Source organism: Taudactylus pleione, unplaced genomic scaffold (assembly GCF_031769625.1).
Source record: "Taudactylus pleione unplaced genomic scaffold, aTauple2 ptg000218l, whole genome shotgun sequence".
In the NCBI taxonomy this organism is placed as follows: domain Eukaryota; kingdom Metazoa; phylum Chordata; class Amphibia; order Anura; family Myobatrachidae; genus Taudactylus; species Taudactylus pleione.
Genome location: NW_028284620.1, coordinates 1,574,264 through 1,601,842, shown reverse-complemented (window position 1 = coordinate 1,601,842; position 27,579 = coordinate 1,574,264). Strand labels below are relative to the sequence as shown.

The 27,579-nt window shown below is 45.0% G+C and overlaps 1 protein-coding gene across 2 annotated transcripts in view; it reads left to right on the top strand.

The window, feature by feature from the left end:
- Nucleotides 1-27,579, top strand: part of CEP135 (centrosomal protein 135) — a 141,622-nt gene that overhangs the window by 91,595 nt on the left and 22,448 nt on the right. For both annotated transcript variants that reach the window (XM_088478723.1, XM_088478724.1), the window contains exons 19-21: nucleotides 744-912; nucleotides 1,967-2,077; nucleotides 22,191-22,376. In XM_088478723.1, the coding sequence (XP_088334849.1) occupies nucleotides 744-912; nucleotides 1,967-2,077; nucleotides 22,191-22,376 (466 nt within the window). The remainder of the gene's footprint in view (nucleotides 1-743; nucleotides 913-1,966; nucleotides 2,078-22,190; nucleotides 22,377-27,579) is intronic.

The window sequence follows — 27,579 nt, the reverse complement described above, 5'->3', positions numbered from 1 at the left end:
ATATAAGGTTTACTTGTATATTGGTGTAATGCCGGGTGTCTAGTGTGTACAACATTGTCATCGGCGTTGCATACACACTTGCCGATGCCTGCAGCAACGGAACGACGGCGGGGGCCATCCTGCAATCGGCAGCATGTCCCCCTGCTAAATATCGCTTGTCCTCCAACGGAGGATGTAGCTGACTACACACGGGAGTGTGCATAGTCAGCGACATAATGGGTACACACTGGACGATATGTCGGCCTGATCCACCAGATCGAGCGACATATTGTCTAGTGTGTACTAGGGGTGAGCGGGTTCGGTTTTACTCGGTTCTTATCGCCACTTTACCGCAAATTCGGCTCGATTTTATTCGCTATCCAAAACACGTGTTCGGCGATAGCCAATAAAAAGATCCGAGTAAAACCGAACCCGCTCACCCCTAGTGTGTACCCAGCTTTAGATCATAAGAGGCATTTCAAAATATAAATACACTGTATACAAATGTACAATACAATTTTGCATACATATCCAAATCTGAGCTGTACTTTGCATATTATAGTAAGGCAGAAGCCCAAATGAAATTCCGGGTTGATGCGTGTTCATGTGCATCAACCCAGGATTTTTCATCCAGTATAAAAGGGGTATATAGAATAGAATTCTGAATTCACTGTAATTCTTCTTTAAGAACTGGTGATAGTAAGAAACAAAACAACAATTTTTAAACAGTCCTAATTATACAAGTTACTTGACTTCATTTGCAGCCAGCTGAAAGATACCTTGAGTAACAAAGACCGGGAGTTATCCAGTCTTCACCGCCAGCTCAATTCTGCCCATACCGAACTTGCAGAAAATGTGAGATTGAGAGAAATTTCACTGAAGGAGAATAGAAGATTGCAGGATGATTTGAGCACCATGACTAGAGAGAATCAGGCATGTATTTTGGTTGTATAAGGTCAAAATGTCATTAACTTATTTAATATTTACTAGTAGGAAATAAAATGTTTGCAAAGGCGGCTGTTCATGCCTTCCTCAGTGATCCTCTTCAGGAGCTCTTTAGCGGCCTCCTGCTGGACTCTCTTGGTCATGGCACCAACCTGTCGGAGGCTGCCGTCATTAGCATTCAAAGCATAATGACGCAGGCTGTAAGTCTTTCAGGCAATGTCTCCTCCCATGAACTGAAGTTTGTACAATATGAGTGTGGAACTCTCTTCATGTGTAAGGACAAGGTCATTAGTTATTGGTATGGCACCACCAAGGGAGGTTGCAGGTCTGGTAAAGTCAGATTGCAATAAAATGTGTTTATCAATGGGGGTAGTGCGAGGGAAAACTTGCGGTGCCAGCAGGTGCAATGTGCGGTTCCAGAACGGCACATCACGTACAATTAAATTCCCCCCCTTCCAATATCTGAATTCCATATTTCAGTGTTGAGGTTTATCGAACAGAAAACCCTTACTCTTCCAATTAAGTTTTGGTGTCCGTAACTAAAATAATAAAGAATCTCTATGGTTGATAGGGTGGTTATGAGGGCAGTTTTGGATTGGCTGTTTGTATGTATATTAATGTTGAATAAAAGTTTCTCAACCAGTTTATGTTAAACACAGATTTAAGGGGGGTAACTCAGTTAGAGGTGTTTACATATCATGGGTGAAAAAGGGAGGTAGCCTCGGGCTTCATCGCGTAAAACTTTTCAGTTAGTCTCCCTTTTTCACCGTGCCCCTTTTTTTTAATGAGTGTTTGAAAAGGTGCGTTAAGTGCATTAATGAGTGTTAGCTCATGGTCTATGAAAGTTCACGCTTTATGCACATTAAACAGGGATTTCTGTTTGGATCTCAGGAGAGCCCAACCGAACCTCCACTAACTCGGGTTAATTTGGACACAATTCCACAAACCATGATAAAGCAGATGATACTGGGGTTAGGGTGCCTCACTTATTCCTTACACAAAGTTGTATTGTGTTTCAGTGATATATTTTTTCTTTCATTAGACTGTTACCCTGGAATTAGAAACTGCAATGCATGAAAAAGAAGAATTAAAACAAAGAGTCCATAGTTACATATCGGAGGTTGCTAGAATTGAGAAGTTAATGGCTGCTAAGGTAAGTGGGGTTTTTTTTTGCACTTTTGAGAATTTTGTTACTGGTTTTTGATTACTGTGCTGAGCAATATGCTCACACACATATATTTTTTAATAAATTATTATTATAGATAGGGTCTCAGTCTGTGTATGTGCGTCAATGGATCATTTCATATGCTGCTTCTGGGATGGATGCAATATTCAGGCACAGAAACAGACAAATCTCAGGTGCACAACTCCAAATTATTAATAATATATATAAATGCAATAAAATTTTGCAATCAATAGAGGTTTTTAGCATAATCATGGCCAAGGTTATGGGCCTACCCACCATATCCAGGTAACCTCTTTCGGGTAACATACTAGGGTTCAAATCCAGAGCGTAGGACCCCCCAAAACTGGCCCAGCCAAGCTGTCCCAGGGCACCACCATAGTAAGAAAAGTGCAGTGTAAAGAGAGAGGAGCAGCTGCATATAAAGAATGAAAATAAAAGTGAAGTACATATACAGTCAGATGCATAAATATTGGGACATTGACAGAATTTTCATATTTTGGCCTCTATTCACCACCACAATGGCTTAGCAATGAAACAAACAAGATGTGCTTTAACTGCAGACTTTCAGATTTAATTTGAGGGTAATTACATCCAAATCAGGTGAACGGTGTAGGAATTACAACAGTTTCTATATGTGCCTCCCACTTTTTAAGGGGCCAAAAGTAATGGGACAAACTAAACAATCCTAAATCAAACTTTCACTTTTTAATACTTTTTTGCATTTCCTTTGCAGGCAATTACAGCCTGAAGTCTGGAACGCATAGACCTCACCAGATGCTGGGTTTCATCCCTGGTGATGCTTTGCCAGGCCTCTACTGCAAATGTCTTCAGTTCCTGCTTGTTCTTGGGGCATTTTCCCTTCAGTTTTGTCTTCATCAAGTGAAATGCATGCTCAGTCGGATTCAGGTCAGGGGATTGACTTGGCCATTGCATAACATTCCACTTTTTAGCCTTAAAAACTCTTTGGTTGCTTTTGCAGTATGCTTCGGGTCATTGTCCATCTGCTCTGTGAAGCGCCGTCCAATGAGTTCTGAAGCATTTGACTGAATATGAGCATATAATATTGCCCGAAACACTTCAGAATTCATTCTGCTACTTTTTTCAGCAGTCACATCATCAATAAATACAAGGGAACCAGTTCCATTGGCAGCCATACATGCCCACGCCATGACACTACCACCACCATGCTTCACTGATGAGGTGGTATGTTTTGGATCATGAGCAGTTCCTTTCCTTCTCCATACTCTTCTCTTCCCATCACTCTGGTACAAGTTAATCTTTGTCTCATCTGTCCATAGGATGTTGTTTGGCGAACTCTAATCTGGTCTTCCTGTTTTTGAGGCTCACTACTAATGGTTTACATCTTGTGGTGAACCCTCTATATTCACTCTTGTGAAGTCTTCTCTTGATTGTTGACTTTGACACATATACACCTACCTCCTGGAGAGTGTTCTTGATTTGGCCAACTGTTGTGAAGGGGTTTTTCTTCACCAGGGAAATAATTCTTCTGTCATCCACCACAGTTGTTTTCCGTGGTCTTCCGGGTCTTTTGGTGTTGCTGAGCTCTCTGGTGCGTTCTTTCTTTTTAAGAATGTTCCAAACAGTTGATTTGGCCACACTTAATGTTTTTGCTATGATGGATTTGTTTTGATTTTTCAGCCTAATGATGGCTTGCTTCACTGATAGTGACAGCTCTTTGGATCTCATATTGAGAGTCGACAGCAACTGATTCCAAATGCAAATGTCACACCTAGAATCAACTCCAGACCTTTTACCTGCTTAATTGATAATGAAATAACGAGGGAATAGCCCAGACCTGTCCATGAAATAGCTTTTGAGTTGATAGTCCCATTACTTTTGGCCCCTTAAAAAGTGGGAGGCACATGTAGAAACCGACGCCCCAAAAATGGGGATTAGCACCCTTCATTATTGGTTTAAAAGCATGGAGTCTGGTAATGTATATGCACACTGTATTAGGCACAATTCTAGGTAAGTCCTACAATTTATATACTGTAGTGCAACTTTGGTTCATTTTTGGGGCGTGGGTCCCCCTGGATTGCATTGGTTGATCTGTCTCAGGGCACCGTATTAGAACACATATTTTCCTTTATAACACATTTTAACCCTTCACTGTGTGTTTAATATATATGTACTTCACTTTTTTATTTTCATTCTTTATATGTAGCTGCAGCTGCTCCTAACTATCTCTTTACACTGCACTTTTCTTACTATGGTGGTGCCCTGGGGCAGCTTGGCTAGGCCAGTTTTGGGGGGTCCTACGCTCTGGATTTGAACCCTAGTATGTTAGGGACCTACCCGAATGAGGTTACCTGGATATGGTGGGTAAGCCCATAACCTTGGCCATGATTATGCTAACAACCTATATTGATTGCAAAATTTTATTGCATTTATATATATTATTAATAATTTGGAGTTGTGCACCTGAGATTTGTCTGTTTCTGTGCCTGCAATTTGTCTCATCAGGTAGCACCTCCCATCATATCATTTATTGATGATGTGACTGCTGAAAAAAGTAGCAGAATGAATTCTGAAGTGTTTCGGGCAATATTATATGCTCATATTCAGTCAAATGCTTCAGAACTCATTGGACGGCGCTTCACAGAGCAGATGGACAATGACCCGAAGCATACTGCAAAAGCAACCAAAGAGTTTTTAAGGCTAAAAAGTGGAATGTTATGCAATGGCCAAGTCAATCCCCTGACCTGAATCCGATTAAGCATGCATTTCACTTGATGAAGACAAAACTGAAGGGAAAATGCCCCAAGAACAAGCAGGAACTGAAGACATTTGCAGTAGAGGCCTGGCAAAGCATCACCAGGGATGAAACCCAGCATCTGGTGAGGTCTATGCTTTCCAGACTTCAGGCTGTAATTGCCTGCAAAGGATTTGCAACAAAGTATTAAAAAGTGAAAGTTTGATTTAGGATTGTTTAGTTTGTCCCATTACTTTTGGCCCCTTAAAAAGTGGGAGGCACATATAGAAACTGTTGTAATTCCTACACCGTTCACCTGATTTGGATGTAATTACCCTCAAATTAAATCTGAAAGTCTGCAGTTAAAGCACATCTTTTTTGTTTAATTTCAAAGCCATTGTGGTGGTGAATAGAGGCCAAAATATGAAAATTCTGTCAATGTCCCAATATTTATGCATCTGACTGTATATGTACTTCACTTTTATTTTCATTCTTTATATGCAGCTGCTCCTCTCTCTTTACACTGCACTTTTCTTACTATGGTGGTGCCCTGGGGCAGCTTGGCTGGGCCAGTTTTGGGGGGTCCTGCGCTCTGGATTTGAACCCTAGTATGTTACCCGAAAGAGGTTACCTGGATATGGTGGGTAGGCCCATAACCTTGGCCATGATTATGCTAAAAACCTCTATTGATTGCAAAATTTTATTGCATTTATATATATTATTAATAATTTGGAGTTGTGCACCTGAGATTTGTCTGTTTCTGTGCCTGCAATTAGTCTCATCAGGTAGCACCTCCCATCATATATATAGTCAGGTTGTGCAGTCCAGAAATCTTTCCCATGGATGCAATATTCACCATCTTTGGAAGTCTGGATGCAGAGCCAAGGAAGAGAGCAGGGGGGGGGGGGGGCAATCAGTCGGAGACAAAGAGCCAACAAATATCTGTAGTCAAGCTAAAGAGTCGACCACATGCGTGCGCCAAAGGTGTATGTGCAAAAATGGAGTGAAGCCTAGCTGTCACAAGGCAACACCCCATTTTTTTGTACGCACGCCTTTGGTATGACACTTGCAGGAGCATGACCTTGTGTCACAACCCCGTTTTTAGTCACGCTGTGGGTGAACCCTGCACGTTGAAAATACACAATTTACATTATCTTCCCAACATAAATTTTTTATTAGTGGGACTTTTGACACTCCTTGTTTTCAATCATTTTTGAATGCCCCTCATGCAATACCCCCTGTAGTAGTGCCCCTTATGCAGTGCCCCCTGTAGTAGTTCCCATTATGCAGTACCTCCTGTAGTAGTACCCATTATGCAGTGCCCCTTGTAGTACTGCCCATTATACAATACCCCCTGGTAGTGCCCATTATACAGTGCTTTCTGTAGTAGTTCCCATTATGCAGTGCCCCCAGTAGTTGTATCCCATATGCAGGGCCCCCTAAAGTAGTGCCCCCAGTACTTACCTCATCGCAATTGTTCGATGTCATTGACATTGAGAACTCTCAATCTTCCACATATAATATCTTTAAGAAATTGAGGAAGATTATCTTCTTTCCCTTTTCAGCTCAATTATCTGATATAGTAGAAGAACCTTGGCTGCGACCAGCTAACAAGTACCTTATCCCATTTCTTTTTCCTGTAATGTTCCTTTACCATTAGAAATGGTTAATAGCAAACAACTGCCTGGAGTTGATATTTCATTAACAAGATTGTCCATGGCTACCACGCTTCCAATGGAATCTGTATGAAATACGGTTCGATTCCCAACAGCGGCAGCCCGACAGATGAACAGATCCCGGCAGCGGCAGCCAGACAGCGCTGGAAATCCCGATCGTCCTCAGCTAAGTAATTAACCTAACCTAGCCCTCCTTAGGGGTGCTTAACCCTAACCTCCCGCCCAAGTGCCTAACCCCCCCCCCCCCCCCCCTTCCACGCTGCCTAAACCTCCCCCCCCCCCCCCACGGCTGTCTGCTCGCGGCGCCCGGCATCCCTTCGATCGGGATGCTGAGCGCCTGTCTCCCGGCGTCGGGAAAGTGACAGCCTGTCATTTAACCCACGCCGGGATAAAGCAGTCGGGAAGCCGGCTGTCGGGTTCACGTCAGCCGTTTTCCGATTGCATCCACTTCCAATACCAGGTTCTGCTAGTTCCAAAGATTCATTGCACTGTAAGTGTGAGAGTATTTTCGAAACCTATCTGTGTGGCATCATTAGACCTTACCTGTCCCTTGCTTTGGTTTTGAAAGTTTTGGAGAAACGTTCTGAACTTTAGTAGGGATTAAAAAGAAAAAAAAAAGCGCAGATAATACAGATTCATTTTATAACACAATTGTAAATATACCGGCCGGCACAGATAAAAAATTGTTAAAATATGGATAATCTCTATTTTTCTTAGCTACCAGTCTACTGAGCAAATATATTCAGTGTGACAAATCCCATGTTGGTTAACAGCTTAGGAATTCGTTGTTAGTCATCAGAAGCGTATATAAAGATACTATAGTGCAACCATCAGTTCGTTAGCGGCAGTCTTATTGCACCTTATAATAAATTTGCATTTAGTTGTCAAAAAGCACGTGCATGAAACTAGCAAGGAAAGTTGACACTATGTTAATAACAATCTTGTCACAACTACTTGTTTATAATTGATTCCATAAATCACCAGCAACATATGTAAATTTTCATAAGGCTGTTCTGAAAATCAATGTTATGCAATCAATCGATCAACACCAGCACATGCAAATGTTTGTAAAAATCATTGGCATGCAGTCATAACTTATTTTTCTCTTGAACAAGGCTGGGGAACACTGGACCATGGGAATTGTAGGTTTTGGCTGGAACTGGCACTTAAATGAAACTGTAGCTTTAAAACCTAAGCTCCTCCCCCCTGCAATCCCACAATTCCAGTGTTCTTTAACTGCTCTGTGTTAGCTACCTAGGTATTCGCAGGCTCGGTCACACGGTTTCACCGCTGCTTTCTTTACAGGTAATTGCAGCTGCGGTCTGTTATACTAGGGCCAGCGCAGACGGTGTAATGGTTAGCATTGCTGCCCGGCCACATGCGGTCGTGGGTTCGTTTCCTGCTGTAGCCCTAACTGTGGAGTTTGGATGCTGGGACTTGGCTGTAATTTTAGTGATGTTTGCGCTCATGCACAGGGTACCGGGCAGTTGCCCTCGGGGGCAGTGTGTGTGTATATAGGGCCTGGTGACGTGCAGGCATCTGTGGTGCTGCGTCCACCGGAGGGGACCTATGTGGGTTCCGCCTCTTGGCAGGTCAGGTACGCCCTAGTGGTGCTGGTTGCACTTAACAGAGAAACAAAGTTCACGGCCCGGGTATTCCCTCGATCCTGGCGCATGCTTCTTTCCGTCTATAGGGTTAAGTTCCCGGCCACTGTATGTCCTGCTCTGGCTCCATGCTTTGCAGTGTCAGCATTCCGACAGGTTCCTACGAGATACCTCGTGGCACAAGCTAGTGTCTGACTCCAGCTCAGCCAGTTGTGTGTTCAGACCATTTTTTTTATTTTGCATGCCTTTTCAGCATATCCTCTGCCATGCGAGGCGCAGGTGGAGGGTGGTCTTGGTGGGGTCTTCCACCTTCCAGGGCTCCATTAGACATTTTTGCATGCGATGGAGCTTGTGTGGGTTTGCGCTGTCCATGGGGTGAGGGCCTACGGTCTTTTTTCGACACATTGCTGCTGGGCGCCGCTATCTAGACTGTTAGATATGGATTCCCTAGCACTGGCTATGGATCTGGCCAAGCATTGACGATGGAGGAAAGTCATTACTTTCCCTGCTGCAAATCTCTCCGGTCTCATCAGGAAGGAAAGTAGACGCCGGCTTACGAACTCTCCATTCCAATCCGAGTGGAAGCACCTCCACAATTGTCGCTGCAGTAGATTTTCACACGTCCCTTCCTGTGCAGGGCTCAGCTTGCTTTACGGATCCACCTTTGAAGGGTTGTTGTAATAGGTTATGGGGTCATTATCCAGCCTTGGAAAGCCTTGACACGGGTGGCATGGTCACTTCTGCTGACTATTTTGTTGCGGGGCCTCACAGTGATTTGCCCTGGGATCCCCTGCTGACTTGACATGACATTTCTGGCAGCCTTTGCGTGGGAGGCCAGGCAAGACTGGGCACAAGTTACTTATAATCATTCAGCTACAGACTGATTGGCTTGTAGGGACCTTTTTGGCTCTGCGCTTTGCGTGCGCATTCCTTACCAAATTGTTCCTTACACTATCTTCTGTTTAGTGAGGAAGTTCTCTTTTAACCACACCTGGTTTTCCCCACCGGTCGGGAAAGTATTTTTCTTCCGGAGGCCGTCCCTAACTGTGTGGTCTACGTTTCCAAGATTTCGCTCCTCCCTCTTGGGCCCGTCATTGGAAGGTCAGTCTGATTCTTCCTCGGCAGGGGTCCGATTTCCGCTGGCAGGTTTTCTTGTCCCATTCACCGTTCGGGGGACACCGCTCCAATGAAGCCTAAGGCCTAACAGAATCTCTCCCTCTCCCCAGTTCGCGTGCAAGTGGTAGGGCGGTTGCTTGACCATTGAGTAAAGTCTTTAGACAGCTGGGTGCTTGGCATCATTCGCTAGGGTTACATTTTGCACCTTGAAGTTGTTTGGTTTTTAACATCGCTTTTCCCCAGGAAGCGGCGAACGCGGTGAAAATGGGCTGTTATCACTCTACTCCTCTTGGCCTCTCTTAGGTTTTCTCTCTTCGTGCCTTGAGCACCAGGTGGTGGATGGTTGAGTTCGCATGAACTCTCTCTGATCGGGACACAACAGAGGCCAACAAATCCTTGCTAGCTGTCTGGAATGCATATCTTCAGGTTCCGCTTCGGGCGGGTCGTACTTCTTCCTCATGTGCAATCTGCTCTGTTCCCTGTCTATTCCGGGCCCTACCGTTCGTTGGCACCCCGACTTTGTGTGTTTGCAACACAATATGGTCAGTGACGCCGTGCGTATTGCGCACAGACGTTCTCACAATTCTGCCCTCTTCGTTTGTGACGGAGGCATCGGCGTCACTGTTAGACTTTCCTAGGTAGCATGTCATCAATTTTTTTAGAACAACTTTACTACTATTTGCATATGCTGCTGATACACTGTCTGCATGATATTGACTTTCAGAACCGCTTTACTGACATTTGCATACACTACTGGTGATCAAATACTAATAAAGCTGGAAACAAAAAATAAGTCTTGCGACTGCATGTCATCGTTTTTACAAACATTTGCATGTGCTGTTGGTGACCTAATGACTGCATAACATCGATTCTTAGCCTTATTATTTATATATGCTCCTGGTAGTTAAAATAGGATTTTTGGTCAACTTACCATTGAATCCTTTTCTCTTAAGCATGCTGGGGAACACGACCATGGGGATTGTAGGTAGGGGCTGGAGCTAGCACTTAAATTAAACTGTAGCTTTAAAACCTGAGCTCCTCCCCCCTGCAATCCCACAATACCAGTACGTCTTTAAAAGAGTTCGGAGAGGAGTAGCAGGAAACCTGTGAAACTGTTAAAGCAACCAAACAACCCAGTAAGGAATCATAAGCCTTAAGGTGGGTACACACGTAAGCGATATATCTGCAGAAGATGATCGTTCATACACACTGAGCGGCCATCATCTGTTTCTGCCAGTGGGTACCGGCAGTCGCGGGAGTGACCCGGCGGACGGGGGGCGGGTACCCGCCCCTCTCCCCGCGGCTGCCGCTGTGTGTGTATGGGCGGTTTGCAGACCGCCCGTACACACCTGCCGATGGACAGATATGTCTGCAGATATATCTGTCCATCGGCTGTGCAGCGCAACCAATGCGATATGTCTGTGGACGATGCCGTTCAGACATATCGCTGGTACACACTGGCCGACAGGCAGCAGATATATTGGCCTATCAATTGATTGGCCAATATATCTGTCAGTGTGTACCCAGCATTAGTTGTAAAATCCCAGCTTTCTGATTAGTATTTCTTAATAAACATTCCTGGCCAGGCAATGCATTGTAATACTGGGTAAAAAACTGTAATCCTTATCAGGACAGATAAGTAATATACAAACATAGGATGGTGCACCTCCCGGCTGTTAGTCAGAACTTGCTCCGTAATTATGCTCTGGGGTGATAATACATACAAAAAGTACATAGGACAACTCCTTTAAGTGTTACCCAGGAACAACTAGGGGCTCCAGCTGGTATAATACTCTGTACAGGATTCAATTCCAAAATTTCAACATTGGCTGTAGTCACTATAAAAGTGATGTGGTTTAAATCTTGTACTGCTGATTTACATACCAAAAGGTCCTTGGGAGCACTGTTGAATGATTAGTTCATTTTGGATAGGAGCTTGACAGGATTATCAGTCACGCAACTTGGGTTAAAAGCACTGTACTGTACTTCCAGGCTGTGCCAGTCTAAATCGCCACCGTCCCTTTTGGGCATCGTTTTGTCAACATGTCTTGTTGGCTGGTATCTGAAACCAAAGAACTAGGCCAGCCTTTTTCAGCAAGAGGGGGTTTGAGGATAATCAGAAAGACCTGACACTTCATGCCAGTCCCCTGAACCCTCAGAGAAGCAAACTGCATGACGAGGTCTGGAAACATCCAGCTCTAGCTGTGGTGGGACGCCCAACTTTTTTGTGTTTACAGGATAAATTGAAAAACTTCTCTTCAGATCGGAGGGTAATGGGTAGTCAGATTCAAGATGGATACATTAATATCAGTTATGGCATAGAAGCCAACAAATGTTTAGCAATCGACAGGACTTGTATCTACACATTGATAAGATCATCATTCCTTACTAAAGTTTGCAATCCAAGACACCCCTTGTCAATTCGGGCCAAAGCGCTGAGCTGCTTTTATGAAAACAGTGGTAGTAATGGCAGCTTTGATATGATCTGTGTGCAATTCTCATCCTGTATTCAGATTACTTTTGCTGCCGTACAGTATCTTTTGGAAAACTATGATTTCCAGACAGAGGATGCTTTTATTCTAGGATTAATTTTTAACACCAGTCAACAAAATCAGGACTCTGCAGGCATTGGTAAACAGAGTAATCGGTCTGCTAAGTCCATCATTACTTATTGGTATGAAACTGGGGGGAAAGATGGTCTTTTTCCTTCTAAGTGATACAGTATGCACAAATCATTCAAATAAATTATATATGTTTCTGGCTGTACCTTTAGCGAACTTTCCTCTCATCCTATGGTAGACTTGGTGTGTCCTCCCTTTTCATCCACTTCTGTGGCTCACAGTGAAATTTTACAGGGCTTCCAACACTAAATTCTCAGTTGAAGCGGGCTTCGGGTGCCTGGATCCCGATGCTGTCAGGATTTCGGCGCCCTCATTTCGTCCGTTGGCATCCCGGACACTGGGATGTTGACTACATCCCGATTTAGATAAGTTGGGGCAGAATGATCGGACAATTTTAGGTAATTTGTGGTCTTGTTTAATGGTGTCTCCTAGCCATAGGACTTTACTGTCTTTGAGGCTAAGGCCATTTGCTGGCGGCAACCAAGGTTCCTGTGCCCAGTTAGTTTGTATGCGTTTTTTGTCATGTGTAGAGTTGTGAGTTTTATTCTTTGGCCTCAAGCAGTGTTGGTCAGGTGATGGGGAGGGGGTAGCGGGTAGTCTATTCCAGGGCTATAATTTGAGTTGCAGGAGTGTGTCTGCACTAGATTTTCAGTGTCCCAGAGACAGTGGCTCAAGACACAGTACACCATCTCTGGTTTTGTATCTGAGACTCCTGCATGGGGGGGTGTTTGCAGCTGTCCAGCACTTGCAGTGGTTGCTCTTCGTTGGGCTGATGAGTACAGTGCTCCTGCACCAAGCCTGGGCAACTTCTGGATAGTTGCGTTTTCTGATCTTTTGGGCACAAGAAGTCTGCCATGCCTGAAATGTAGACCTTTCTTCAGGGAGTTCTCTATATCCAATCACATTATGTTCATGTGGTCCTTTTAGTGCTACAGAAACCACGTTTTGAAACTCTGGATTAGGTGAATCTTACATTTTCTGTCCTGGAAGGTTTAACTTTTGCTGGACAGTTTTTCTGACAGGTGGGTTTTGGAGTTTACATCCTTTTCTTGTAGGTCGTCATTTCTAGTTTTTCATCAGGGCAGAGCAGTCTTTCTTTAAAATATCTTCTTTTAAACCAAAGGTCAGTTCCCATTTTCATCTCGAACAGGAGATTGATTCCTACTCTGGGCCAAGACACGGCATCTGGAGTGGCGATTCTCTTGGTATTCTTGACGTTGTCCAAACTCTGCAGATCTATGTTGATAGATTTGCCATGTTCCGTAACATTGAAAGTTTCTTGGTGCTCCAATGCACACAATCAAGGTTGGCCAACGACCAAACAGTTGGTGGCCAAGCATATGTGCTGGGCAGGGCCCCATATAGACCCATGGCTCATGTCACTAGATTGGTGTTCAACTTTAGGGTGGTGCAACACAAAGCTTCTGTAGGCAAGTTGTACAATGTGGCTACCTGGTCATCTGCTCATGATTTTATGCTTTTGTAGCTAGAGAGTTTTGGGAGTAAAGTTTTTATACACAACCATAGCTGAACATACCCTTTCTTTGAGGCCACCCCATGGTATTTCAGTGTTCCCAGATTGTCACAGAGAAGATGAGATTTTGGTGCTCACAGTTTCTGTATTACTGTATTGTGCTTTCTCCTTCATCCACTAGGGGACACTGGAGTTCAAGACAGTGGGGTATAGACGGTGGTAGAGTAGAGCCTGGCACTTTAAATAATCTAGAAGTGTGACTGGCTCCTCCCCCTCTATGCCCCATCAGCCCCAGTTTTTAGAATGTGCCCGAGAGAGCCGGTCGCACATCAGGCTGTCTCCAGCCTTTCTCATATAATCATATTTTAAGCTTTTATACAAGCAATGAGGACAGGCAGGCTGCTTACTGTGGCAGTCTGCCTGCTACGTGGGAGCCGCCGGGAGGGCACCACACGGCTACTGCAGTCTGTGTCCGGTGACCCTGAGGGGGGACTTTAAACAGAGTCATCGGACTCCATGAGGACCCGCCACAACTGAAACCGGTTCGTGTCCGGGTTTCCTCATTTGGCCCCCAGCCCAGCAACCCGGCCGCAGCAGTCCGTAAGTATATCCCACTACTCCTGACTAGCTGGAGTGGTGGGCCAAAACGCTGGGCTCAGGGACAGCGCACACTGCATGGCTGTCACACACTGCTCCTTCCCCCTGCCAGTGAAAGTGGTAGTGTCGGAGCTGCTGACTGACTTATTCCTAGCCATCCCCCTCCTATTAACGAGGGGATGGAGTCGGGCTCGTGCTCTAAGCCCTCATCTGAGAGCAGCGCGGTCTGCCGGTCCGTTAGCGCTGCTGCGCTGACATACTCTGCATTAGTCCCCCCGGGAAGGGACCTCAGAGGTACCTGGGAGGGCATCCTGCCGCGTCTAGAGCGGGCAGCAGCAGCCCCCCCATTATTAAAATGGCGGCCGCACTCGGGGAAAAGCCACGCCCCCCTTTGCGGCCCTAATTGCGGGGCAGCCCAACCAGCGGGGCAGCCAGGTGTGAGTAAGACAGACGCCGCACCGCTGCTCACTAAATAGTGCAGCACAGGCGAGGTCCTGCCATCTGGTGTAATGGCCGGCTTCAGGAGGCCAGACGCGTCCCTCTACAGAGGCAGTTGCAGCGCTGACAAGCAGCGCGATTCTTGGTAAGGAGTACCCGCGTAAAGAGGCTTCCCTTATTGAGCGGCCCAGCCTTATAAATGTATCTGCTGGTCCCGCACCCCGTTCTGCAGGGCCGGGAGGAAGGTTGTGTTCCCTACATTACGCCCAGCCCACTCTTTCCTAGTAAGTGGGCAGAGGCGAGCATAACAGTGCACGCGCGCGCGCACACACTGATAGCCGGGATTTTAGGGAAGGGCGCGTCATGCATAATAGCCGCGCCATCTGTACCACTGCCTGCCGCTGGTTAAAGGTGCGCGACTCCCTCCTTCTCCCACGCTGGGAGTGCTGCTAGCACAAAAGTAGAGATAGGAGTATAGGGCTGGCTACAAATAAGTATCAGCGCAGGGCTCGGATCTCTCCACGGCTCTTGCTGTGTGGAGTTTGTATGTTCTCCCGGTGCAGGCAGCACTGTCTTTGCTTAGGCTGGTTTTAAAAAATTAGCAACGCTCCTCATCTAGATCTCAGGAGGAGATGCCGCGTCCCGCAGCTCCTGGCTGGGCTGAGCAGGCTTCCCTGTTAGCTATAACATAGGGCTAATAGCCTTACGTTATACCAGCACAATGCGGCTCCCCGATGCAGTGCTGTATGACCTTCACACTCCTGTCACAGCAGGACAGCATCACCGCTTTATACTATTAAGGGGGCTAGCAGCGCTGTGCTAACTGGAGTGTAGCAGTTTGCACACGTACAGCGCGGTATTCATGTACAAACAGCGCCCCCTGTTTCCCTTTTAAGGACTGTAGTTACTACTGCACACAAGCATGATAGCTCAGTGCACTACCTGCAGCAGGGAGTGCTTTAGCGTGGGTCTCTTACGCCTTCCACACTGGGAGTGCTTCAGCGCAAAGGGTAGGGGAGGCCCTGTCCTTGTATGACAGGAGTTTAGTGCTAGCTACAGTGCATAGCTGGTTGCTAGCTGTATGGGAACTAGCCCAATTCCCTTTTGCACCATAACACCACGTTAGGCGGTTCTGAAAGAGGCCAGTTCAGTCGATGCATCACAGCTAGAAGCGAGGGATTGACGAGACAGTCCCGCCAATGCAGCGCCGCTTGGCAGGCTTCCCTTCGTTCTATAACAAAGGGCGCCTAGCTTAATCTAATGGCTTGGTATCTTAGCTTGTGAAGTATCATAGCCTCATGGTGTACTAGCTCTACTGTTCTGGTGCTGCTGCCAGAACTTATGGTTATAGCATACCCTTCACCCAGGGTTAGCACATTTTGGCGTCCCATCCCCAGGCTTATGCCTCACATGGGCTCGCCTTAAAGAGGGGCAGTATCTTCCCATGCATATATGTGGCAGCACATATACTACATTACTACATATACTACATTATAGGCTGGTCTTAAAACCTTTCACCAGTTTTCTGTGCTTACTTTAGAAGGTATGCATATGTGCATCTATTTATTTCTCATGTGTTCCCTTCGGCAGCACATACAGGAAGAGGTTAGTAACGTGGCATTGCTGCCTCACAGCACTGAGGTGGTCTTTTTGATTCCCACTTCGAAAAATGGGTTAATCTGGCGCTAAAATGGCTCACCTGCTAAGGCGAGTACACCTGTAACAGAAGGGTCCCAGGATTGAAACCAGTCTGGGACAGCACGCAGCTAACATACCCTGCCCCTGCGCAGTAGCAGAGTGACGGCCACACGCGGTACATGAGCAGTTCCCCTGCGTGGGGGTAAGCCACGTGTATGGTATGTATATGTGTGTGTGTGTATATATATATATATGTAATATGTATATTGTATTTTATACTAGCCCTGCAGTAGAACATATACATGCTGGAGTGAATTTTGTCCTTGGGCTCAGTTCCTTCCATGGCTTTAATTTTTGCTCATGTTCTAATTTTACAATATTATTGTCACCTACTAAATTTGTATGTAGGTATGCATATGCATATGTGGATATCGCTTCTTATCCTTACCATAAGAGCAGGGGTAGGATCTGTTGTTATCAGTTTTATGTCTGATACCTTGCATATTGATAGAAGGCTGCGATTGGAGGCTGGACTCCTGATGCGGTAGATGGTACAATAACTCCGCTTAACACGATCTCTCCCGGGGGATTGGGTTGTGTGTATATACATGTATATGTGTAGGAGGCCTATACTTCTACAAGCATTAGGTTACCTATAATACCACGCATGGGAAGCCGCCAGGGATTACCAGAAGCTGTAGGCTATATCCATACATATTATATGGTGGCTCTATAATCTAAAGTCATGTGCTGCAGCTTACATAGTGATAGTCACAATTCCCTAAGGCATTGCTTCTAGTATGGACCCTAGCCATGTCACATGTATATAAGGATATATACTTATATAGCTCGGTTCATGTTAGTCTATATCTATGGCGCCCCGTTTCGGGGGACCTATTATCATTACAGTGATGCACTTGGTAGCAAACTGGTAAGACGCTCATTCCTTGTATGTATATTTCCTAATAATTGGGAAACAAAAACCTGTTTTCTGTTTAACCCTACTGGGGTTATCACTACTGCTATCTCCCTTCTTTGCTTGGGATAACTAACGAGTTCTATGTCTAAGTACAGGTACCCTTCTCAGTATCGATTCCGATACTCCATATTATTGTCGTATATCTCAATAGAATGAGTCTAAAGGGCCCTTAGGTACAATTCATATCTTGAAGGCCTAGGGCCACCTACCGATTTAGGCAGGGACAGACCTGGGTTATATTAGATTGGTGGGCATAATACACATTGTAAATATTTATGTAAGGATACTTAAACTAGCAGACCGTTTTTGGGGTATAAGTATAATCTTCAGATACACGTCTCTAATGGAACAGGCTCAGGTATAGAGTCCTGTTTTACGACCTTCTTGTCTCCACTAACATTCTGCTAGTTTCCACAGTATTTTCTACTGCACATCTCCAGATTGAAGTACGTGCTGTAGGGCATTGGTCTTAGCCCACTGAAGCTACTCTCTATTCCTAATGTGGCGGGTTGCTTTGCGATACAACAGGTCAGTGACATTCTACATTTCGGGCCAGAGGGCTTCTGGTCGCTCACAGGTGAGAGCTTACCCACTAATGCCTCGGTAGAGGCTCCTATTTCATGTAAACTGACATACATAGAGTTCTTCTCCCTTACTGCCTCCTAGCAGCCATCCGCTCTTTTAATCAGTTGGCTCTACACTTTAGAATTTTCCTGGAGTGTGGGTGCATAGTTACAACATTGAGAACCAATTCTACTAGAATCTGTTGGCGTTATGGACCAAAGCACATCTCTGGGCTACTGCACATCTTTACATAGAAGTGTGACAGTCACTATGTTCCACTCAGGGGGCCTGGTGGGTTTCCTGTTCAGTAGCTGTTGATATTTTTATCATACTGACAGGTACCTGACTGGTATCTTCCTGGTTGTTTTCATGCTATGTTCAGGCCAGCAGTTACTACTACCTATGCACTTCCATCATGTTGGAAGTTGTCCGTTGTTTTCTCTTTAGCGTCAGGGTTTCAGTTGCTGGTTTATTCCTGTTCTCAGAAGGGGTTGTACTGCGGTCTGACCCTCTGGAAGGTATTGTAATCTCAATCTTCTCGAAGCCGCCTCGGCCTCATGCCCAGGGTGATCTCCACTCGTTGGAGATTTCTATGGTCTCATCCTTCCGCTGGTTCACAACTTTGTAGTAGTTGGACTTTCGGAAGGGTTCAGGGCGACTGTGCGGCCTTGACTTTTACCTTATACTTTTTGTGAGGAGTCTGTGGACTCTCTGTTTTTGTAGATTGGTATCGTTATACTTCTATCTATATGAGTTATGTCCAGCAGTGCTGGTATTCTGCTATCTGCAAAATGTGGCAGCTTCCTGTTTCCGAATCTGGTACGGTTTCCTCGAGGTTTCTTCTCGGGTTACTGCCCTTCTCCTATGGATTCGGGTAGGAGTTCTCTGCTCCCAACAGTCTGGCTTGGTCTGTTTTCAGCTGAGTTTACAGTGTTCTGATGCTTCTCATCTGAGGGTGTTTTCTCGCTAGCCGCTTATTCCATTCGATTACTGTACGTTGTGGTATTCTGTGTCTGTTCCGCACGGAGTTCTGGTTGTCTCCTGGCTCACGACACTTGATTCTCAGCTCTTGCCTTCCGTTGAACCTCCGGTTCTATGCGGTCCCTGTTCGGTTGCCTGAAGGGTCGGCATGTTCTCCGCGCTTCCCACCCGGGAGGTTGGCTTTGGGACGTCCCCACTGTCTTGAACTCCAGTGTCCCCTAGTGGATGAAGGAGAAAACAGGATTTTGGTACTTACCGATAAATCCCTTTCTCCGATTCCACAGGGGACACTGGACGCCCGCCCGGCGCGGCGTACCTGCCTGTTGTGGGTCTTTATATAGTTGTGTGGCTGCATGTGTTCCCTGCAGTGGTTTCCTCTGTTCTCCTTCAGTCGGTATTGTTCCGTTCTGTGGTCTTCTCCTTCTCCTCGTTTTCCTGTTGTCCTCCGTCTCCTCTCGGGCTCAGTTCTTAAACTGGGGCTGATGGGGCATAGAGGGGGAGGAGCCAGTCACACTTCTAGATTATTTAAAGTGCCAGGCTCTACTCTACCACCGTCTATACCCCACTGTCTTGAACTCCAGTGTCCCCTGTGGAATCGGAGAAAGGGATTTATCGGTAAGTACCAAAATCCTGTTTTCATTACATTGTTTGAGTGGTTACAGTCTCCTATGGCCTTAAAGAATTAGGAAATTAAAGGGAGAGCACTGGACAAAGGTATATTGTATTTAATATCGCTTAAGACACATACATAGAATACAGTTTACAAAATATAAATGCCAATATGAAGAAATAATATTATTAAAACCAGGATCAACCAAATAAGTGCATGCTGAAAAGTTCAATTTGATACCGAGCACTTCAAAGATTTGGGCATAGTCAGGTTGTTAGTGCAGATCGGTTTGCATAGAATGACAATGGCAGCAGATGTTAGTAGAAGCAAGGTTTAAATGAGAAAGCATCATGCACTTAAAGCATCTATTCAGCCACAATTGTGTAGGTAAAACTGCATAGGTATAAAAGCAACAGGTCCTGCATAAATAGCCAAACTCCAGTTGTATAGATATAAACTCCTACAGGTAGGAGAGCGGGGTTTGATAAGAGTCACACAGTCATGTCCCCCTGACTGGAACTAAACTTGCTCTGTGTGTAGCCACTGTGTGCCGGCGTCCCGGTCAGAAACAGTGATGGGATATCTACCTGCGTTCCTGGAGTCTCCGGCACCGTGACTGCTCTCTGTGAACCCGAAGGGGAGAGCCGTACTGACAGCGTGCCCGGCAGAGTGTATCCAGGCGCCGGAGGAGCAGTCCGTACCTCCGTATGCCGCGACAGATGAGGGAGGAGGCTGAGGGAGGAAAGCAGCGCCCCCATCACGGGGGCTCTGGTAGCTCCAGCTGGAGTAGGTAGAGTGGAACTCACTCGCAGGACTGTTGCGACCAATCAGGTGCTCTCTGGATCCTGGGAATATCACCTGACGCGTTTCTCGGCCAATGGGGAAGGCCGTTTCATCAGAGGTGGCTAAAGGAAAAAGGAATTTAATATAGTTTTAATTGAATTTGACATAGTTAAAATTTTTACTTTAGATTAGATTCAGATGTCTTCAAAGAAAATAGGTTGCAAAGTAGAAAAAATGATGATATAGCCCAAACAGTCTAATCTCATTAATACTGTAAGGACATTTCCCACAGAGGAGGAAGCCTCATTGCTAGATTGCTAGCTCTGCTAGATATAGTGTATTAGGTAAACGGGCTAAACTAAGAAAAACCCTAGATGTACCATAATATTCAATCTAATATTGTGAAGCCCAAATATTACATAATCATATTAATAACGACAATACTGATATAAATATTACAATAATGGTAATAATGGTAGTAATAATCTTTGGCAAATTATTCTATATATAATACATAAAAAAATACCTAACAACAAGATAGATGGGTGGCCAAATAGGCCCTTTAGAACTGGGTTGGTTGATAGTCCAGAGTATAGAGAGATATAGTGAACTATGACAGAAAAGGACCGATGGGGACCCAAAGTGTCGCTACCTACTCAATCCGTATACAGATGTCAAACATATCAATTTCCTAGATCTACCTAAAAATGATTCAATTCTACTGTATCATTCAACCCAATTGCCTTACTAAAGTCAAAACGGACACAGCCAGCATCCTGTGATATAGAGGGGGAGGTGGCAGCCCACATTTAGTTTGAAGATTGTTCCTCCTAGAACATTGCACTGCTACAACCTATGGCAGGGGTTCACAAACTCTGCCATTACGGTCCCAGTTTCAAGGATATCCATGCTTGAGCACAGGTGACTTATTTAACCAACTGGACTGGAGCCTGGATATCCTTAAAACCTGGTCTGTTATGGCGGAGTTTGGGACCCTCTGCCCTATGGTATACTAGTGTCCCTCAGATAACTTCTATAACACACTGCCAAGTTTAAAAAAAATAAATAAATATATTTCAGTGCGGGACAGACTCATTCTATCCACTATTTCTGCTTTAAAACAACTCATATTAAATTGCATTTGGTGATTTATTTATTTGAATTATGAACTATAGGTATAAATCTGTAGAAGATAATTTAAAGGCCCATTATGTAATCCAATTTTTACTTCTCTGCGATGGTATTTGTAGCTTTATGATGTGATTATAATATTTGTTTTATAAATCCAGGCCATCAAAGTAATTGTCATTTGTTTATATTTTGTTTAATTGTGCATTTTGCTCAATGCAGCTCTTTCATTTGTTGATAGTTTTTTGTCTGACATGATCTCCTGTGGAAATGCAGCAGTACAATATATTGAATACATTTTGATTTAAAGTATTAACACTAGATATACAATCTCTGTTCCCGTACCTTTCTTTGTTTTAATTATGTTAAGGCACAGAAAATGGGATACAGGAGGATCATTTTCTTTCACTCTTAAGCCGGGTACACGCTCGTCCACATCGACCAGTGTGTACCGGTTATGTCGCTTATGATGCGCGCTCCCGAGCGTCGTCAGCGACATAGTCTGTTGGACCTGCATGCTAGTCCGACGGGCGATATGGTCAGCGGGGCCATGCTGCCGAATGCAGTATGGCTCCTGCTGACGCTTCCGGTCCCGTCGCAAACTGGATCGTGCAGGGTACCCAGTGTGTATCCAGCATAAGTTTTAACACTGGGATGGATAATCTCTATAACACAGTGCCAACTTTTTTTCCGCAATAGGGATGTGCTTATAGACTTGCCTGCTAATAAACACTGTTTAATTCAGACCATGTGGAAAAGCACATTGGGCTTAATCCTGTATGCCTCACTAATTACAGTACCTCTCACATTTTTGTTTGTAGCCACATAGGGTTGTGAGCAATAATGCGTGACTCCAGGGAGAGATCGGGCCGCCATGGGGCAAATTGCCGTGCTCTTGCCAGCGTTTCTATACCATGGCAATGGCAATTCGCCCCCTTCGCGGCTAATTGGATGGAGCCCATAGAGTAGTGACGCTGTGGAGCACTCATTTGTCCATTATATCGTCCTTTATTTGTACACCTGTTTCCAAGCAAATTAGGATTTCATGATCAAATAAATCCATTATCGTTTTTTTGTGTGTTGCCTGGAGCCCTAGTTTTACAGATATGATTTTATTATGTATTATATCTATGTAGGTTTAATTATTTTACTTTCAAGGAACAAGAGAATCGGGATCTTTTGGATCAGTTCCGGATGGTTCATAGCCAAGCTGAGGAATGGGAAGTTAAGGCACAAAATGCTGTGGGCGAGAGCAGTTCTATAAAAATGGAGCTACTCTCTGTGGATACTGACAGAAGACATCTTCGAGAACGACTGGAGGATCTGGAAAATGAAGTTCAAGAGGTTAGCCTTATAATTAATGCAGTTCTCAGACTTTAACCAAATATGTCCAGATCAGAGGTTTTTTTTTTTTTTTGTGGGGGCCTGATTCAGAGCCGGACGCAATTAGCGCTCGCTCGTCCAGAAAATAAGGGTGGCTATGCAAATGAACCGTTCGCTCTTTGCGGTCTGTTCACGCCTCTAGGTCTGAACGAGCGAACAAAACTTGCGGTCGTTTTTTGGAAAACTATGCCCCCTGGCCGCTCGCATCCTACATCATGTCCGCTATTTATTAGATTAATCGAGTACATCGACCAGCGTATGAACTGCTCGCTATTCTTGTGGTTGGTTTTTGCTACCACAATCTTGCGAGCAGTTCTGGCTATAAAATAACCCAGTGACGTGGCCAATGACGGTGCTGTATTAATTATGCACACCCATAAAACGCCCGTTTTGACCTTTAAGAACGCCTGCGATCGGATCTCCACTCCCCGTTTTCAAGCACCTTCCCGTTACCACCCACATACGACTCTTTCTGTCACTCAAATTTTCAGGCATTCGCTATTTTGCGAGCACATGAATTTCGACCGCACTGACTGGTTCGCGCATGCGTATAACGATCCGTACGCATGCGCAAACATCGCTCGGAGCGAACGAGCGGCCCTGAATCAGGCCCTTTGATTGTTATTGAGGTTTAGCAGTCCAGTCGGCTCTCCATTGCTGTTGCCCTGCTATATCTTGTGACCAGTGTGCGTGTTTGCCTAGCCACTGGTCAGTCATAAGGGTTCTTCTACAGGACGTTGGCTGTGGTGGGTATTGAAGGAGGTACAACCCTGGTCTGCATAGTGTTTCCTCTTTGGTGAGCTTTGATTCATTAACTAAAGCCAGCCAAAACACACTGGTATTTGCTGTGCCAGCTATGTCATTCCTAGCTGCAGGGAATTATTCCTTGGTGTTTTTATTTTCTTTTGTTTTTTTTATCTCTCAGTAGGTTTTTAATTTCACTCTTGTATTGCCAGGTTCTGTATCGGCTACCTAGGGTTCATTCTTTTGTGTACTCTGCCTATCTCTCTTCCTTGTTGGCCATCTTTGAAAATGGGAGATGGGCATTATGGATCCAAGTATATATCATGGATCTCATCAAATCGCCATCCAGATGTTTTTCACTATTGCTATTCTGGCGGACTTTGTATAAACAACTGACCCTAAAAGTGGTTATTTAAGCTGGCTTTCTTTTGAAACCTGTTTTGATTTAGAAACCAGATTTCTTTTTTGTCCCACTTTGAACCTCAAGACCATTGATACCTATGTTCGGATGGCAAGCTCAAGATTGGATCATTTGAGTTCTGTTGTCGACAGCAAGGAATGGGATAAGTTTGTGGTGTCCATGGATATCAAGGAAGCTTTATTGCATGTTCCATCTGATAGGGTCACCATTTGTCTTTTCAGATTTTCATTTCAGTACCACGATATCGAGTTTTGGGCCCTGCCTCTTGGATTGGCGACTTCTCTTTTGAGTTAACAATGATAATGATCATCTGCGCTGCTGAGATCCATGGGGTTAATGATTATATCTTCCCTGGATATATTTTTTATCCAGACAGAGTCCCTTGCTGCAGTCCCATTACCAACTGGTTTTAACAGTGCAGTAGATGAAGCCTGATTGTTAAGAAGAGATCTTCTGACTGAGTTATTGAACCATTCTCTGTACTGAAATCCTTCTTGACAAAAAATTATTATACAGATGTGCCCACATGCATCTTACCTCCGAGAGCTACAAGTCGCGTAAAAATAGAACGCGTGAGCACTGTGCAAGTCGGTAGCGCCAAGCTTCTTTTTGTGCAACTTTTTTCATTAAATGCATCTTATCCGCAAAGTGATGCCAAAACCAGCTTCTGCTGATAAAAATATGCAGCATGTCTATATTCTCTGTGCAACTGCTAGTGTGTCTGCATGCAAAATACTATGTTAGTGTCAGCGGCTGTGACTCATTTGAAGGTAAAAAAGACGCTCAGCGCTACCGAGTCACACCATTGCATGATGCGACTAGAAGGGCTGTTTAACACGCAAGGAAGTAAGATGCATGTGGACACATCTTTAGGTTTTGGAAGACACAGGTTTCTTGATGCGAGCCTATAAAATTTCTAATTCCCTCCAGCTGGCCTGTTTCCTGCTGTTTCTACAGAATGGTTTGTATAGTAGTTTAAGTGGAGTTCAAGGTTCAAATCTCTGCACTCTGCTTTATTACAGAAGAATCCATCACTCTAGCTGATGCATTTGAGGTCACTATTCCCTCCTCCTTGAGGCCCTTGAATTTTAATGTTGAAGACATTACAACAAGCTTCTTTTCAAACAATGGACCGGATGATGGAACTGGGGGGCTCTATTTTACATCTTTCCCTATCTGGTTTTTCATACTCTGCGCGAAACCATTTCACCCTAAGGCAGTTTTTAAATTCCACTTAAGATACTGTGATTCCAGTATCAGTCCTCGGTGAAAATTTTTATCTTCACTTATTTGATGTTGCGGGGCATTAAAGACATACAGCGTGTCAAAGGAACACTTCACTGTTGGAAGACTGAAGATCATCTAACAGACTAGATGGATAAATCACTTCTGTGATTTGTCGTGCTTACATTGGACCAGGGAAACCTGTTCCCTATAAGGTGAAGGCTCATTCTATCATATTAGAGAGTGCTTGTAGGATGATATAGCACAGAGCTTTGTGGGCAGCCACATGGTCTTCTGTACATATTTTTTATGGCATTTTCAAGTTCAGTACTTGTACTTCCAAGGTTGCCCACTTTGGTAAAAATATATTTTACACTACAGCTCTATGAACTTTCCCACCCGGCATCAGTAGGTCCCAATGGTGTCGGTGTCTTGATATTGGTTAAGTGCCCAACCTTGTTACGCTCTACTGTAGTTCTCCTTTTAAAATAAACTTTAGTTAACTTCTAATGAGAGTTTTGATGATCCTCTATCATCCATCTGGGGACGCTCCATTACTCTGGGATATGCTTATGACCTATTAGAGTCTGGCACTAAAACAGTTAAATACTGTCTCCCTCCCACTTCTGGCAGCCCCCAGTTTAGCAAGTACTAACAGAGTGGGGACAGTTAGTTAGGGCTGGAACCTCAATTCCCAATCTAAATAGTCTCTGCAGATGTCCCAAACTCAGCAGTCACTAGGGCTCTGTAATAGCAGTCTACATTCAAGGGGTAAGGTAAGGCACTTGGGAGTCTTTTCATAGAGCAGAGAAAAGTTCTGTTTTGCGGATAACAGGGCTTTTCCCTGCTTCGTGCATCACCATACTTTCCACTTTTCCTTTGTGTTCAGATTTCGCCATCTCGGGATCTGAACACCGCCACGAAGCGGGCAGGGAAGTTGCTTACCTCCCTGTCTTCTTTCCACAGTCCTCAGCGCTGGCTCCGCCCCCTTGATGTCCCAACAGCCACTGCATCCTCCCCTGACCTCAGCCGCCAGCGCATGCGCAGGGAGGGCCTGACTTCGCTTCCCGGCTGCTCACCCAGGATCGCAGTCGAAGACAGGACTGTCGGACCCCTGGACTGAATATGACGACATCGGAGAGATAAGTATACATGAATTTCAACTTAAAGCTATATACAGATGCAATATATAGTGAAAAGTAACAATTCATTTCTTCTTCGGGCTCCATAGGGATCTCCAGGGAAACCATGGGGATATTATGGTTGGAAGACCAGGCACCAAACAGTTAAAGCTTCAGCTCCGAGGATGCCTCGAGTCGTCCTCCATATATTCCCCGCCCCCAGCCATAGGACTTCAGTTGTTCGTTTGGTGTGGCAGGATCAAGACGCCCCTTTGTAACGGTACTGCCCAGGCAGTCCTAAGCTTTTATTTTAGGTTTTGTTTTTGTGTTAGCAGTACTGAGCGTTTGGATTAAGATGCATGTACTGCGACTCCACCTACCTCCGCCTACCTGCAACACCAGTAACTAAGCTTGTGATTCCGGTGGGTCGCGGCTGAGCTTGCTAGCAGCGACGCTGCGACCCAGACTGCAACTGGAAGTATGGAAATGTCGGGTAAGGCAATTCCTCGCTTACGAGGAATCACGCGTGGAAGTCCTTACTTCTGGTGTCGGAGACTCACCAGAAGCCGCTGCTGTCAAGGCCCAGGATTGTCCGTGTCTTCACTACACCACCGGGCCTCAATGTCTGATGCCGGGGATCGGCAGCAGATGCCTCTGCTGCCACAAGGCCAGCGTGGCCGGCTGGTTAACGCAGCTATGGGGTGGTAGGCACTTCTCCCCAGATGCAGTCCCTACGAAGGGTTTCACGCGTCTGGGTTGCTCCGCCTACCCTCCACTTGTATAAGAGACTCTCCCCTTGTATACCTCTCCCGTGGTAAAGGTATACAGGTCTCTGTAGCCTACCATTCCTGGTGTTTGTGTAGTTGATTTAGAGTCCATTGTAATTATATTACATATGCATTGTATGTGACTGTTTGCTAGCTGCTGCATTGACACTGTCTTTTATAACTGTCTGTCAATTATAACTCACTGTTTTTCTCTGCATCCTCTTGGGGTGGAGGTTTCTTTTGAGTACGTCACATTCATTTAAGATTTTGCGAGGGCTGTCACATAACTTTGCAATTATTGCCTTTACTTTGATCATGTCAAAATATAAAGGGAAAAAGGAGGGGGAGCCACCTATGCTGGTTTCATGTATATCCTGTTTGGCCTATGTGTCCCCTCAGGACGTAAAGGATGGTTTGTGTGCTGTCTGTTATAAAGAGCCACCTCACCAGTCCACTTTTACCTGTCTTTGGACAAGAGCCATCTTGGGTATCCTCTTTGTCCCAGGTACTGAAGCAGGTTGTTGATCGTACAGCTGCTCCCACGATACCTTCTTAGTTGGGGTGTCCACAGTATGCTATGATTGAACCCTCCTATGCATCCTCCTGGAAGGATGTTTATGGCCATTCTAGTCAGAGTATGGAACCATTTAATGTTGATAACAGACCAGTAGTGACTAAGGCGCCTAAGTGCAAGTTATCTTTTTATCAGTCTGCCCAACATATGGATTCAGACGCATCATCAGAGGAATCAGATGATGCGCAGGGTTCCTCTCCAGAGTCTAGCTCGAGGGAGGAGGAACATCCATCCACAGTGGATGTTCCTTCCTTAGTAAGGGCGGTTAAATCAGTCCTAGATATTCAGGATGATGAACCAGCTCCTAATAAAA